Here is a 17090-nt window from a genome sequence, read left to right on the forward strand (position 1 = left end):
TCCCTTGGGTCTCCTCTCAGCACGACGAGCGAGGTCCCTCGAATCCAGCGACTCTGTCCAAGTGACCCACACAGTCCAGTGACTCTTCAGTCCAAGTTTGGTGGAGGTAAGTCCTTGCCTCACCTCGCTGGCCTGCATTTCTGGGAACCGCGACTTTGCAGATACTCCGGCCCCTATGCACTTCCGGCAGAAATCCTTTGTGCACAGCCAAGACTGGGTCCACGGCACTCTAACCGGCATTGCACGACTTTCTAAGTTGGTCTCCGGCGACGTGGGACTCCTTTGTGCAACTTCGGCGAGCACCGTTTCACGCATCCTTGTAGTGCCTATTTCTGGCACTTCTCCGGGTGCTACCTGCTTCAGTGAGGGCTCTTTGTCTTGCTCGACGTCCCCTCTCTCTTCAGATCCAATTTGCGACCTCCTGGTCCCTCCTGGACCCCAGCAGCGTCCAAAAACACCAAACGACCGATTTGCAACTAGCAAGGCTTGTTGGCGTCCTTCTGGTGGGAAAACACTTTTGCACGACTCTCCAAGGCGAGACAGATCCGTCCACCAAAGGGGAAGTCTCTAGCCTTTTTAGTTCTTGCAGAAACCTCAGCTTCTTCTGTCCAGTCGAAGCTTCTTTGCACCCACAGCTGGCATTTCCTGGGCATCTGCCCATCTCCGACTTGCTTGTGACTTTTGGACTTGGTCCTCTTGTTCCACAGGTACCCTAGATTGGAAATCCACAGTTGTTGCATTGCTGGTTTGTGTCTTTCCTGTATTATTCCTCTAACACGACTACTTTGTCCTTAGGGGAACTTTAGTGCACTTTGCACTCACTTTTCAGGGTCTTGGGGAGGGTTATTTTTCTAACTCTCACTATTTTCTAATAGTCCCAGCGACCCTCTACAAGGTCACATAGGTTTGGGGTCCATTCGTGGTTCGCATTCCACTTTTGGAGTATATGGTTTGTGTTGCCCCTATCCCTATGTTTCCCCATTGCATCCTATTGTAACTATACATTGTTTGCACTGTTTTCTAAGACTATACTGCATATTTTTGCTATTGTGTATATATATCTTGTGTATATTTCCTATCCTCTCACTGAGGGTACACTCTAAGATACTTTGGCATATTGTCATAAAAATAAAGTACCTTTATTTTTAGTATAACTGTGTATTGTGTTTTCTTATGATATTGTGCATATGACACTAAGTGGTACTGTAGTAGCTTCACACGTCTCCTAGTTCAGCCTAAGCTGCTCTGCTAAGCTACCATTATCTATCAGCCTAAGCTGCTAGACACCCTATACACTAATAAGGGATAACTGGGCCTGGTGCAAGGTGCAAGTACCCCTTGGTACTCACTACAAGCCAGTCCAGCCTCCTACATTGGTTGTGCAGTGGTGGGATAAGTGCTTTGAGACTACTTACCACTCTTGTCATTGTACTTTTCATAAGAGAAAAATATACAAAACAAGGTCAGTGTATATACACATAGCCAAAAAGTTTTGCATTTCCTCTTTTCACTCTTTTCTAAGTGCTGAAAAGTACTTCTAACTTTCTAAAAAGTTCTAAAAAGTTAAAAAAGTTTTTTTCTCTGTCTTTCTAAAAGCTCTGACAAACTTTTTATCTTTTACTATCACTTTAACTCTCTCTAAAAATGTCTGGCACAGGCCAAAATGTTGATCTGTCCAAACTTGCATATGACAACCTTAGCTGGAAAAGAGCAAGGAGTCTCTGTATAGAGAGAGGTTTGAGTGTAGGGAAGAATCCTTCCTTGGAACTGTTACTTAACATGCTTAGAGAACAGGATAAGGCCATAGGTGCCTCATCTGTTGAAAAAGTACCTAATAGTTCCCAATCTGATTCAGGGACTCCCCCAGGAAAAGATTCAGGAAAGAAAATTCCTAGCCTGCCCATTACTAGACAGTCTAGCATAGTTGGTAATGATGATGAGCCACACCATACAAATAGTGTTGTCTCACATCATAGCAAAAGCATTTATTCTCACCATACTGGTAGTAATGTTTCTGTTAGCCAAGCTGTTAAGGTGGCTTCTGTAAGGGACAGGTCTCCTTCTGTTCATTCCCATCATACCTCTGTTTCTAGGAATGTCCCTCGCACCAACCCTGAAGACAGAATGTTAGAGAGGGAACTCAATAAGTTGAGGGTGGAACAAACCAGACTGAAGCTTAAAAAGCAACAGCTGGATTTGGATAGACAGTCTTTTGAATTAGAGAAGGAAAGACAGAAGTTGGGTTTAGATACCCATGGTGGCAGCAGCAGTATTCCCCATAGTCATCCTGTTAAAGAGCATGATTCCAGGAACCTGCACAAGATAGTTCCCCCTTATAAGGAGGGGGATGACATTACCAAGTGGTTTGCTGCACTTGAGAGGGCCTGTGTTGTACAGGATGTCCCTCAAAGGCAGTGGGCTGCTATCCTATGGCTATCATTTAGTGGAAAAGGTAGGGATAGGCTCCTTACTGTGAAAGAAAATGATGCTAATAATTTCCAAGTTCTTAAGAATGCACTCCTGGATGGTTATGGCTTAACCACTGAACAGTACAGTATAAAGTTCAGAGAGACCAAAAAGAAGTCTTCACAAGACTGGGTTGATTTCATTGACCATTCAGTGAAGGCCTTGGAGGGGTGGTTACATGGCAGTAAAGTTACTGATTATGAAAGCCTGTATAACACAATCCTGAGAGAGCATATACTTAATAATTGTGTGTCTGATTTGTTGCACCAGTACCTGGTAGACTCTGATCTGACCTCTCCCCAAGAATTCGGAAAGAAGGCAGACAAATGGGTCAGAACAAGGGTGAACAGAAAAGGTCATACAGGGGGTGACAAAGATGGCAATAAGAAGAAAGATGGTGAAAAATCTCAAGATAAGCATGGGGACAAGGGTAAAACCAAAGATCCCACTTCAAATCTTAAACACTCTTCAGAGGGTGGGGATAAAACAAATTCTTCCTCTTCTTCCCAACCTGCACACATTAAAAAGCCTTGGTGCTTTGTGTGTAAAAACAGAGGCCATAGGCCAGGGGATAAGTCCTGTCCAGGTAAACCCCCTGAGCCTACCACCACTAATACATCAAGCTCTAGTGCCCCTAGCAGTAGTGGTACTAGTGGTGGGACTGCTGGCAACAGTCAAGTTAAGGGTGTAGTTGGGTTCACTTTTGGGTCCATAGTAGAAAATGGGGTAGTCAGTCCCAAGACAGTTTCTGTCACACCTAGTGGCATTGGCCTTGCCACACTGGCTGCTTGTCCCCTTACAATGGATAAGTACAGGCAGACAGTTTCAATAAATGGTGTTGAGGCCTTGGCCTACAGGGACACAGGTGCCAGTATCACTTTGGTGACTGAAAACCTAGTGCACCCTGATCAGCACATCATTGGACAACAGTATAAAATTATTGATGTCCATAACTCCACTAATTTCTTCCCTTAGCTATAATTCAGTTTAGTTGGGGTGGAGTTACTGGCCCTAAGCAGGTGGTGGTATCACCTAGCTTACCTGTAGACTGTCTCTTAGGTAATGACCTAGAGGCCTCAGGTTGGGCTGATGTAGAGTTTTATGCCCATGCAGCCATGCTGGGCATCCCAGAGGAATTGTTCCCTCTCATTTCTACTGAAATGAAAAAGCAAAGGAGAGAAGGCCTGAAAACTCAGGATCCCTCTCCATCAACAGGTAAAAAGGGTATCACAGTATCCCCTAACCACCCTACCATTCAGGATAGCATTCCTGTGGTGGGAGAAACCTCTCCTGGGGTGGCACCTGTTCCAAGGGAATCATCAGCTGGCAAAGCTGGACTCCCTGAGGTAGAAGTACCTCTCTGTGGGATAACTAACATTGGTGAGAAAAAGAGCACCATTTTAGTTAACATGGAGCATCCCTCCAACCCTCCCAGAGAAACTTTAGTACAGAAACCCTGCACTGCCTCACAACACTTAGGACAGCATCCCTGCCCTAGTGTGGAGCTCATAGGACAGCATCCCTGCTCTGCTCCAACCCAAGAGAAACAGCATCCCTGTTCTCTCTTCCAGCCATATGGACAAAGTTTTTTCCCAGCCATGGCTTTTCTGAGACAGCATCCCTGTCTGGCATTTCCATCACTACAAATAGGTTCAGTGGACAATTCCCACTGCTCTAAACTAAAACTTACTGATAGAAACTCTGAAAATACATCTTCACATTGTTGCTTAGCTAAAAAACTTCAAACAGGGTGGTTTACATCCCCACAGGGAAGTAACCATATAGTGGATGATAAAGGGAGTAACCAGTCTATTGCAGAGCTACTCTCTACTTATCACCACTTAGACAATAAAGTCTCAACTGGCCAAGGTTAGCCTTATTGTCCTTCGTTTGGGGGGGGGGTTGTGTGAGAAAGTAGCCTCTTTCTAGCCTTGTTACCCCCACTTTTGGCCTGTTTGTGAGTGTATGTCAGGGTGTTTTCACTGTCTCACTGGGATCCTGCTAGCCAGGGCACAGTGCTCATAGTGAAAACCCTATGTTTTCAGTATGTTTGTTATGTGTCACTGGGACCCTGCTAGTCAGGACCCCAGTGCTCATAAGTTTGTGGCCTATATGTATGTGTTCCCTGTGTGGTGCCTAACTGTCTCACTGAGGCTCTGCTAACCAGAACCTCAGTGGTTATGCTCTCTCATGTATTTCAAATTGTCACTAACAGGCTAGTGACCAATTTTACCAATTTACATTGGCTTACTGGAACACCCTTATAATTCCCTAGTATATGGTACTGAGGTACCCAGGGTATTGGGGTTCCAGGAGATCCCTATGGGCTGCAGCATTTCTTTTGCCACCCATAGGGAGCTCTGACAATTCTTACACAGGCCTGCCACTGCAGCCTGAGTGAAATAACGTCCACGTTATTTCACAGCCATTTTACACTGCACTTAAGTAACTTATAAGTCACCTATATGTCTAACCTTTACCTGGTAAAGGTTAGGTGCAAAGTTACTTAGTGTGAGGGCACCCTGGCACTAGCCAAGGTGCCCCCACATTGTTCAGGGCCAATTCCCTGAACTTTGTGAGTGCGGGGACACCATTACACGCGTGCACTACATATAGGTCACTACCTATATGTAGCTTCACAATGGTAACTCCGAATATGGCCATGTAACATGTCTAAGATCATGGAATTGCCCCCTCTATGCCATCCTGGCATTGTTGGCACAATTCCATGATCCCAGTGGTCTGTAGCACAGACCCTAGTACTGCCAAACTGCCCTTCCTGGGGTTTCACTGCAGCTGCTGCTGCTGCCAACCCCTCAGACAGGCATCTGCCCTCCTGGGGTCCAGCCCGGCCTGGCCCAGGATGGCAGAACAAAGAACTTCCTCTGAGAGAGGGTGTGACACCCTCTCCCTTTGGAAAATGGTGTGAAGGCAGGGGAGGAGTAGCCTCCCCCAGCCTCTGGAAATGCTTTGTTGGGCACAGATGTGCCCAATTCTGCATGAGCCAGTCGACACCGGTTCAGGGGACCCCTTAGCCCTGCTCTGGCGTGAAACTGGACAAAGGAAAGGGGAGTGACCACTCCCCTGACCTGCACCTCCCCTGGGAGGTGTCCAGAGCTCCTCCAGTGTGCTCCAGACCTCTGCCATCTTGGAAACAGAGGTGCTGCTGGCACACTGGACTGCTCTGAGTGGCCAGTGCCACCAGGTGACGTCAGAGACTCCTTCTGATAGGCTCCTTCAGGTGTTAGTAGCCTATCCTCTCTCCTAGGTAGCCAAACCCTCTTTTCTGGCTATTTAGGGTCTCTGTCTCTGGGGAAACTTCAGATAACGAATGCAAGAGCTCATCCGAGTTCCTCTGCATCTCCCTCTTCACCTTCTGATAAGGAATCGACTGCTGACCACGCTGGAAGCCTGCAAACCTGCAACATAGTAGCAAAGACGACTACTGCAACTCTGTAACGCTGATCCTGCCGCCTTCTCGAGTGTTTTCCTGCTTGTGCATGCTGTGGGGGTAGCCTGCCTCCTCTCTGCACCAGAAGCTCTGAAGAAATCTCCCGTGGGTCGACGGAATCTTCCCCCTGCAACCGCAGGCACCAAAAAGCTGCATTACCGGTCCCTTGGGTCTCCTCTCAGCACAACGAGTGAGGTCCCTCGAATCCAGCGACTCTGTCCAAGTGACCTCCACAGTCCAGTGACTCTTCAGTCCAAGTTTGGTGGAGGTAAGTCCTTGCCTCAGCTCGCTGGGCTGCATTGCTGGGAACCACGACTTTGCAGCTACTCCGGCCCCTGTGCACTTCCGGTGGAAATCCTTTGTGCACAGCCAAGCCTGGGTCCACGGCACTCTAACCTGCATTGCACGACTTTCTAAGTTGGTCTCCGGCGACGTGGGACTCCTTTGTGCAACTTCGGCGAGCAACGTTTCACGCATCCTCGTAGTGCCTGTTTCTGGCACTTCTCCGGGTGCTACCTGCTTCAGTGAGGGCTCTTTGTCTTGTTTGACGTGTCCTCTCTCTTCAGTTCCAATTTGCGACCTCCTGGTCCCTTCTGGGCCCCAGCAGCGTCCAAAAACACTAATCATACGATTTGCAGCTAGCAAGGCTTGTTAGCGTCGTTTCGGCGGAAAATCACTTCTGCACGACTCTCCACGGCGAGAGGGATCCGTCCACCAAAGGGGAAGTCTCTAGCCCTTTTCGTTCCTGCAGAAACCTCAGCTTCTTCTGTCCAGTCGAAGCTTCTTTGCACCCGCAGCTGGCATTTCCTGGGCATCTGCCCATCTCCGACTTGCTTGTGACTTTTGGACTTGGTCCCCTTGTTCCACAGGTACCCTAGATTGGAAATCCACAGTTGTTGCATTGCTGGTTTGTGTCTTTCCTGCAATATTCCTCTAACACGACTTCTTTGTCCTTAGGGGAACTTTAGTGCACTTTGAACTCACTTTTCAGGGTCTTGGGGAGGGTTATTTTTCTAACTCTCACTATTTTCTAATAGTCCCAGCGACCCTCTACAAGGTCACATAGGTTTGGGGTCCATTCGTGGTTCGCATTCCACTTTTGGAGTATATGGTTTGTGTTGCCCCTATCCCTATGTTTCCCCATTGCATCCTATTGTAACTATACATTGTTTGCACTGTTTTCTAAGACTATACTGCATATTTTTGCTATTGTGTATATATATCTTGTGTATATTTCCTATCCTCTCACTGAGGGTACACTCTAAGATACTTTGGCATATTGTCATAAAAATAAAGTACCTTTATTTTTAGTATAACTGTGTATTGTGTTTTCTTATGATATTGTGCATATGACACTAAGTGGTACTGTAGTAGCTTCACACGTCTCCTAGTTCAGCCTAAGCTGCTCTGCTAAGCTACCATTATCTATCAGCCTAAGCTGCTAGACACCCTATACACTAATAAGGGATAACTTGGCCTGGTGCAAGGTGCAAGTACCCCTTGGTACTCACTACAAGCCAGTCCAGCCTCCTACAGTGCTTCGTGCAAGTGTCACTAATGGGATGATTTCTGCAGATCCAGGGGCACAGCCACCCCTCCCCGTGCACACCAGTGTAAGCGGTCACGATTCCGAGCCAGCAGATAACAAAGGACCCCAGTCACAGCAGGCACCTCGTGGTACAGTGCAGCGCCTAGTAAAAGATGAAGGGGCCTGTGCCCTGGCTGAGAGCGATAATGGCAGGGTGCCTGACAGTAATGGAATGCGTATTACCGCCGTGAACTCTTCAAAATGTCCAGCTTTTAAATTCTCAGGTTCATAAATCTCTAGCGCCAAAATTTGATAACAAATAAATGATTACATTAAATACAACACTAGTCTGTTTTCGGAAAGACACGCACACCTTATTTGGGTGAGGAAATGCAAAAACAAAATTGTCAATTCCAATTTTTGGGTGCACAAGCACGACAGCGGTGTGACGAATGCCATGTCAGTCGTGCCGTGGCATGGCAGCAAGGAAACCTGTATTTTGGTTTGCATCTTGTTACTAAACCCTGGTCCGGTCTGGAACTAAGACAAATGAAACAAGTGAAAAGAGCAGGAGCCTATGAAGTACTTAGGTATGCGCGGCATGGGGTACACCGGACGCACAATGTGGAGATATACGAAGAGTCTCATGTTTTCCGCTCCATCCTGCGAGATGCCATCCTGGCGCTGGGCAGGTAGAGTGATGAGGGGGAGGGGCACACAATGGCCAGTCACTGCATGGCTTCATCATAAAGCCATATAGCGATTGGTCAGGTGCTGTGATTCTGAACCTCCTTCCAGAGAGAGGCCTCTCCGTGCCTACTGAGCCAATCCACATGTTGCTCTCTTCCTATTTATGTTTGCGAATAGCATGAGAGCAGCACCAGGATTAGCTGTGCCAGGCTAACCTAGTGCTCCTCAGGACACTGGGGGCTGTGGCTGTTATCCCCTGACTTGTTAAGGGTTATGCTGTAGGAAGAGGGCTCAAGTGTGCATCTTGGGCTGGTCACAGGAAGGTATCAGTCCAACCTGACATGCGCAAGGTCAGACCAAATGGCAACTAAGCCCCACCTCTGCTGGCCCCACTTTTAAGGAAAGGCACCCAACTCAGCCCATTGCTAAAATAAAAGCACAGAGCACAGGGAAAATCTGCTTTTAATTAAAGATTTAATCAGGGGGCAACAAATACAGGAGGGCAACGCCCCCTACGCTCCAATGAAGGAACCGCCCGTCCCTCCTTCTTGCTTTCCTGTTTATTTACTTCTCCCCCAGCCCCACATTGTTTTCTCTCTCATCCATTTGATTTTCTCACCACTGCACTCAGTATTGCTCCCTGTCTTCACCGTCTGCTTTTCTCTGCCCCCACCCAAGCCCTCCAAGTTGCTCCCCCATCCGCGCCTCGTGTTGATTACTCCAAACAAGCGGCTTCTCCCAGCAGAGTTCCCTTGCTGTGTCTGCCCTGTATTGGTTCCCACCACTCACTATTAGAAAAAAGTTCACTAAATAAAAAGGGAGAACAATGCCTGTTATTTCTCACAGGTAAAATGACACGAGCAGCTGCATCAAGCTTTTTTTAATTCTTCTTTAGACATGCGGCACAGCATCGCTAAAAACCAGTGCAAAAGGTGGGACTTATTGGCTTTGCCAGTGCTTGTTGTTATATCATCTATGTGTGATTTGCTCATTGTACAATGTGATGACCCCCTTTTCGTCTGAGGTAAACAGGTAGGTTCTGGAAAAAATTCAAACATTATTTTTGAAAGTTGAAATAGTATCTGACGCAAAAGAAGTGTCCCTTTCTGCTCTTTCCCCTAACTATGTATTTCAAATTGTCTTGTAGGAAGATCTACAGGATGTTTCTACACTTGAAGATGAAGCGACTGATAGTAATGATACTGATACTAATGTAAGTGTATTTTTGTCAAATCCTGAATGAAGCCCTTCATCTCTGTTTTATCTAAGTCCCTCTTCTCTTTTCATAGATATGTTATGTTCTCCAGTTTATGGTGCAGCTTGTGAGTGCCCTCTTGTGGTGTCAGAGGGCACTGCTGAAACGTGAAGATGTTGGGTACTTTATGACATCACATCAGCTCATCACCTCCTTCACCCACTCTCCCTGGGTTTTCACAGACTGAAGGGACTCATGGCAGGGATTGTTGGCTGTGCTGCTGCCTCTTAGGTGCCCATTCCTCTCCCAGCTACACATAAGGGACTAGGTGTCCTGCACTGTGGAGGGAGTCTCTTGTCCTGGAAAATATTGCTATTTTATTGTCTAACTTGCAAACTAAATGATCCTCTCAGATGCACATCCTGGTGTCTCTTCCTATGTTTGAAGCCCCCTTACCGTCTCTGCGGTCTCTGGGGACTTCAGGAAGTGTTCAGAGGGTGGGGCATTGCAGCACGACCCTTATGGTTTTCCATCCGTCTGTGAGAAAGTAGCCTCTTTCTAGCCTTGTTACCCCCACTTTTGGCCTGTTTGTGAGTGTATGTCAGGATGTTTGTCACTGTTTTCACTGTCTCACTGGGATCCTGATGGCTAGGCCCCAGTGCTCATAGTGAAAACACTATGTTTTCAGTATGTTTGTTATGTGTCACTGGGACCCTGCTAGTCAGGACCCCAGTGCTCATAAGGTTGTGGCCTATATGTATGTGTCACTGGGACCCTGTCACACAGGGCCCCAGTGCTCATAGGTGTGCATGTATGTGTTCCCTGTGTGGTGCCTAACTGTCTCACTGAGGCTCTGCTAACCAGAACCTCAGTGGTTATGCTCTCTCATTTATTTCAAATTGTCACTAACAGGCTAGTGACCATTTTTACCAATTTACATTGGCTTACTGGAACACCCTTATAATTCCCTAGTATATGGTACTGAGGTACCCAGGGTATTTGGGGTTCCAGGAGATCCCTATGGGCTGCAGCATTTCTTTTGCCACACATAGGGAGCTCTGACAATTCTTACACAGGCCTGCCAGTGCAGCCTGAGTGAAATAACGTCCACGTTATTTCACAGCCATTTTACACTGCACTTAAGTAACTTATAAGTCACCTATATGTCTAACCTTTACCTGGTAAAGGTTAGGTGCAAAGTTACTTAGTGTGAGGGCACCCTGGCACTAGCCAAGGTGCCCCCACATTGTTCAGAGCCAATTCCCTGAACTTTGTGAGTGCGGGGACACCATTACACGTGTGCACTACATATAGGTCACTACCTATATGTAGCTTCACAATGGTAACTCCGAATATGGCCATGTAACATGTCTATGATCATGGAATTGCCCCCTCTATGCCATCCTGGCATAGTTGGCACAATCCCATGATCCCAGTGGTCTGTAGCACAGACCCTGGTACTGCCAAACTGCCCTTCCTGGGGTTTCACTGCAGCTGCTGCCAACCCCTCAGACAGGCATCTGCCCTCCTGGGGTCCAGCCAGGCCTGGCCCAGGATGGCAGAACAAAGAACTTCCTCTGGGAGAGGGTGTGACACCCTCTCCCTTTGGAAAATGGTGTGAAGGCAGGGGAGGAGTAGCCTCCCCCAGCCACTGGAAATGCTTTCTTGGGCACAGATGTGCCCAATTCTGCATAAGCCAGTCTACACCGGTTCAGGGACCCCTTAGCCCCTGCTCTGGCGCGAAACTGGACAAAGGAAATGGGAGTGACCACTCCCCTGACCTGCACCTCCCCTGGGAGGTGTTCAGAGCTCCTCCAGTGTGCTCCAGACCTCTGCCATCTTGGAAACAGAGGTGCTGCTGGCACACTGGACTGCTCTGAGTGGCCAGTGCCACCAGGTGACGTCAGAGACTCCTTGTGATAGGCTCCTTCAGGTGTTGCTAGCCTATCCTCTCTCCTAGGTAGCCAAACCCTCTTTTCTGGCTATTTAGGGTCTCTGTCTCTGGGGAAACTTCAGATAACGAATGCATGAGCTCAGCCGAGTCCCTCTGCATCTCCCTCTTCACCTTCTGATAAGGAAACGACCGCTGACCGCGCTGGAAGCCTGCAAACCTGCAACATAGTAGCAAAGACGACTACTGCAACTCTGTAACGCTGATCCTGCCGCCTTCTCGACTGTTTTCCTGCTTGTGCATGCTGTGGGGGTAGCCTGCCTCCTCTCTGCACCAGAAGCTCCAAAGAAATCTCCCGTGGGTCGACGGAATCTTCCCCCTGCAACCGCAGGCACCAAAAAGCTGCATTACCGGTCCCTTGGGTCCAGCGACTCTGTCCAAGTGACCCCCACAGTCCAGTGACTCTTCAGTCCAAGTTTGGTGGAGGTAAGTCCTTGCCTCACCTCGCTGGGCTGCATTGCTGGGAACCGCGACTTTGCAGCTACTCCGGCCCCTGTGCACTTCCGGCGGAAATCCTTTGTGCACAGCCAAGCCTGGGTCCACGGCACTCTAACCTGCATTGCACGACTTTCTAAGTTGGTCTCCGGCGACGTGGGACTCCTTTGTGCAACTTCGGCGAGCACCGTTTCACGCATCCTCGTAGTGCCTGTTTCTGGCACTTTTCTGGGTGCTACCTGCTTCAGTGAGGGCTCATTCTATTGCTCGACGTCTCCTCTCTCTTCAGGTCCAATTTGCCACCTCCTGGTCCCTCCTGGGCCCCAGCAGCGTCCAAAAACGCCAAACGCACGATTTGCGACTAGCAAGGCTTGTTGGCGTCCTTTCAGCGGGAAAACACTTCTGCACAACTCTCCAAGGCGAGAGGGATCCGTCCACTATAGGGGAAGTCTCTAGCCCTTTTTGTTCCTGCAGAAACCTCAGCTTCTTCTGTCCAGTAGAAGCTTCTTTGCACCCGCAGCTGGCATTTCCTGGGCATCTGCCCATCTCCGACTTGCTTGTGACTTTTGGACTTGGTCCCCTTGTTCCACAGGTACCCTAGATTGGAAATCCACAGTTGTTGCATTGCTGGTTTGTGTCTTTCCTGCATTATTCCTCTAACACGACTTCTTTGTCCTTAGGGGAACTTTAGTGCACTTTGCACTCACTTTTCAGGGTCTTGGGGAGGGTTATTTTTCTAACTCTCACTATTTTCTAATAGTCCCAGCGACCCTCTACAAGGTCACATAGGTTTGGGGTCCATTCGTGGTTCGCATTCCACTTTTGGAGTATATGGTTTGTGTTGCCCCTATCCCTATGTTTCCCCATTGCATCCTATTGTAACTATACATTGTTTGCACTGTTTTCTAAGACTATACTGCATATTTTTACTATTGTGTATATATATCTTGTGTATATTTCCTATCCTCTCACTGAGGGTACACTCTAAGATACTTTGGCATATTGTCATAAAAATAAAGTACCTTTATTTTTAGTATAACTGTGTATTGTGTTTTCTTATGATATTGTGCAAGTGACACTAAGTGGTACTGTAGTAGCTTCACACGTCTCCTAGTTCAGCCTAAGCTGCTCTGCTAAGCTACCATTATCTATCAGCCTAAGCTGCTAGACACCCTATACACTAATAAGGGATAACTGGGCCTGGTGCAAGGTGCAAGTACCCCTTGGTACTCACTACAAGCCAGTCCAGCCTCCTACAAGCCTAAGCTGCTCTGCTAAGCTATCATTATCTATCAGCCTATGCTGCTAGACACCCTATACACTAATAAGGGATAACTGGGCCTGGTGCAAGGTGTAAGTACCCCTAGGTATTCACTACAAGCCAGTCCAGCCTCCTACAGGAAGTTTCTAGCCCTTGTCGTTCTTGCAGAATCCTCAGCTTCTACCATCCAGTGGCAGCTTCTTTGCACCCACAGCTGGCATTTCCTGGGCATCTGCCCACTCCCGACTTGATCGTGACTTTTGGACTTGGTCCCCTTGTTCCACAGGTACTCTCGTCTGGAAATCCATCGTTGTTGCATTGCTGGTGTTGGTCTTTCCTGCAGAATTCCCCTATCACGACTTCTGTGCTCTTTGGGGAACTTGGGTGCACTTTGCACCCACTTTTCAGGGTCTTGGTGTGGGCTATTTTTCTAACCCTCACTGTTTTCTTACAGTCCCAGCGACCCTCTACAAGGTCACATAGGTTTGGGGTCCATTCGTGGTTCGCCTTCCACTTCTAGAGTATATGGTTTGTGTTGCCATTATCCCTATGTGCCCCCATTGCATTCTATTGTGACTTTTCATTGTTTGCACTGTTTTCTATTGCTATTACTGCATATTTTGGTATTGTGTACATATATCTTGTGTATATTTGTTATCCTCATACTGAGGGTACTCACTGAGATACTTTGGCATATTGTCATAAAAATAAAGTACCTTTATTTTTAGTATATCTGTGTATTGTGTTTTCTTATGATATTGTGCAAGTGACACTAGTGGTACTGTAGGAGCTTCACTCGTCTCCTAGTTCAGCCTAAGCTGCTCTGCTAAGGTACCATTTTCTATCAGCCTAAGCTGCTAGACACCACTATACACTAATAAGGGATACCTGGGCCTGGTGCAAGGTGTAAGTACCCCTTGGTACTCACTACAAGCCAGTCCAGCCTCTTACATGGCTCCAGAGTGGCCATGTCAATGATGGTCCAGGAACCTCCTTCACCAGTCCATCTATCCACATCTCCAGCTGTCATGCAGGCTGGAGCTATTGATGAAATTCAGAGGCCAAATGGTGCATCCCAATCTCTCCTCTTTGAGTTTCGCAGCATGGCTCCTGAGCTGGTGCATTATGGACACCTGAATCTTCCACAAGACTGCATGGACATTCTTAAAGAAGCAAAGCGAACTTCCACACAAGCTGCATATGCCTTCAAATGGAAGGGATTCTGCATTGGTGTTCATCTAAAAACAAAGGCCCTACCACCTGCCAGGAAGATGTCTTCTCCCATATCTACTCCATTTGGCACAATCTGGCTTGAATTCTCTTCTATAAAATTCCACCTGGCTGCTCTTACTGCCTACAGAAAAGGTCCTTCACAAACCTCTTTTTTGAAAACCCCGGTCATCAAGGATTTCTTAGAGGGTTTGAAAAAGGTCTTTCCTCCTACTAGGCATCCTTTTCCTTCATGGGAGCTGAATGTATTCCTCTCACACCTTATGCAAGATCCCTTTGAATCCATACATAAGCCCTCTCTTAACACTTATCTTGGAAAACCACTTTCCTGGTGGCCATTACATTTGCCCGCAGAGTTAGTGAAATCCATGCATGCTCACGCGAGCATACACCGTATTTCATTCTAACAAAGTAGTCATGAGAACTCATCCAAAATTCCTCCCAAAGGTAATTTCGGATTTCCATGTCAACCAAACCATATCCCTGCCTACATTTTTTCAGAATCCTTCCCCTCAATCAGAAAGATCTCTCCATTCCCTGGATGTAAAACAAGTTCTCAAATTCTACCTTGACAAAACACGAAGCATTCGCAAATCGGACTACGATCCTCTTCGCACTGGCTTAGCCACATTTAAGCAATCCATTTCATGATAAATAGTGTTGTGTATTTTATTATGCTATAAAAAAGCTAACAAAATAGTCCCTACTAGACCAAAAGCGCGCTCTACTAGAGGGAAAGCAGCTACTGCTGCTTTACTGTGTAATATTCCCATCCCAGAGATTTGCAAAGCGGCGACCTGGAAATCAGTTCACACATTCACTAAACACTACTGACGAGATTACGATGCTAGAACAGATGCTGAAGTAGGTCAGGCTTCCATCAGAAATGTATTCTCTTAAAATTTTCCAGTTCATCCTCTGTCTCTTCCCCCGCTCTCCATAGGGATGGGCTTGCTATTGTACTCAGTGCTTATGACTAAACATGGAAATCCCATATGAGAGAAGGAATGGTTTCTTACCTGTAACTCCAGTTCTTTTGTAGGGGAATTTCCATGATAAGTTATTGACAACCCCCCCCCTCCTCCCCAGGTGAAGAGACAGAGGTATCGATATAAACTGTACAAGTCTAAAGTCAACTTCAAAAGCAACTCCCACCAGTTGTGCATGATGGGATACTGGTGGGCTCTGAGTTCTTAAAGGCACAGTCTCTTTTTTAGCCTATGAGGCTACTCTGCCCTCCTCTGATTCATGTCTATCATGCAAAAGGGGTTTGTGAGCGAGATTCATTCTGTTGACGAATGTGCTGGCTTTTTCCTTTGATTCAAGATGGAGAGTTCAACCAGCGCAGTGAAATGTACATAGGCTGCATTATCTGTCCACTTCGTAAGTGACTTTGCAGGCTTTCCTGAAGAAAGGTGAAAACGTCCACTTAAGAAGATACTCTGGAGCACTTTAAAGAAATGCTCCGGGGACCCAACACTTGGGCGGGACTATTCAGTGCTTATGACTTATCATGGGAATTCCCATAAGAGAGAACTTGAGTTACAGGTAAGAAACTGTTGCTTTTTTCCTCACGTCACTGTTGTACCTGGCACTTTGTATCTTGGTGACAATTGTTGCAGGTTTCCCAACTTTATAGCCAGGAGACAGGTCACTCACCTCAGGCAGTCCCCCTCGCTGGCCCAGTTCAGGAAGGACATCAAGACTTGGCTCTTAGAATGATCAGCGCCTTGAGAACCCCTAGTGAAAAACTGCACTTTACAAATATCTGATTGCTTGATTGATAGATTGGTCACTGTCCTCTTGCTGACGTCTTAATGGAGCAGGAGAGCACGTTTAGTATCTATGATGTGAAATACTGAAAGAACATTTTCTGTAAAGCTAACAACGTGGCACATATTGTGAATTGCACATGATCAGTTTAGGAGGCTGGCCTGGCTTGTAGTGGGTACCAGAGGTACGTACACCTTGTGCCAGGTCCACTTATCCCTTATTAGTGTAGAAGAGGTGTTTCTAGCAGCTAAGGCTGATAGAAGGTAGCTATGGCAAAGCAGCTTAGGCTGAACTAGGAGACATGTAAAGCTCCTACTATATCACTGGTGTCATATGCACAATATCATAAGAAAACACAATACACAGATATACTAAAAATAAAGGTACTTTATTTTTATGACAATATGCAAAAAGTATCTCAGTGAGTACCCTCAGTATGACGATGAGAAATATACACAAGATATATGTACACAAACCAAAATTATGCAGGTTGTAGCAAGAAAAGTAATGCAAGCAGTGTAAAGTTACAATAGATTGCAATAGGAGCACATAGGTATAGGGGCTACACAAACCATATACTCCAAAAGTGGAATGCGAACCACGAATGGACCTCAAACCTATATGAGCTTGTAGAGGGTTGCGGGGACTGTAAGAAAACAGTGAGGGTTAGAAAAATAGCCCACCCCCCGACCCTGAAAGGTAGGTGTAAAATGCACTTACTACCCCCAGAGAGCACAGAAGTCGTGATAGGGGGATTCTGCAGGAAGAACAAACACCAGCAATGTAACAACAGTGGATTTCTGGACCTGTGTACCTGTAAGACAAGGGGACCAAGTCCAAGAGTTGCTACAGTGTTGAGAGTGGGCAGGAGCCCAAGAAATGCCAGCTGAGGGTGCAAGGAAGCTGCCAGTGGTTGGAAGAAGCTTGGTGTTCTGCAAGAACGAAGAGGACTAGGAACTCCCCCTTTGGAGGATGGATGTCCCACGTCGTGAAGAAGCTTGCAGAGGTATTCTCACGCAGAAAGACCGCAAACAAGCCTTGCTAGCTGCAAGGGTTGCAGTTAGGGTTTTTGGATGCTGCTGTGGCCAAGGAGGGACCAGGATATCGCCA

The 17090-nt window shown here is 47.0% G+C and overlaps 1 protein-coding gene across 4 annotated transcripts in view; it reads left to right on the forward strand.

Annotated features, from left to right (window-relative positions):
- LOC138257912 (mucin-like protein 2) overlaps window positions 1-17090 on the forward strand; it is a 625312-nt gene that overhangs the window by 352301 nt on the left and 255921 nt on the right. For all 4 annotated transcript variants that reach the window (XM_069205907.1, XM_069205908.1, XM_069205905.1 and 1 more), the window contains exon 6: window positions 9283-9348. In XM_069205907.1, coding sequence (XP_069062008.1) covers window positions 9283-9348 — 66 coding nt within the window. The remainder of the gene's footprint in view (window positions 1-9282; window positions 9349-17090) is intronic.

This window comes from Pleurodeles waltl, chromosome 2_1 (assembly GCF_031143425.1).
Source record: "Pleurodeles waltl isolate 20211129_DDA chromosome 2_1, aPleWal1.hap1.20221129, whole genome shotgun sequence".
In the NCBI taxonomy this organism is placed as follows: domain Eukaryota; kingdom Metazoa; phylum Chordata; class Amphibia; order Caudata; family Salamandridae; genus Pleurodeles; species Pleurodeles waltl.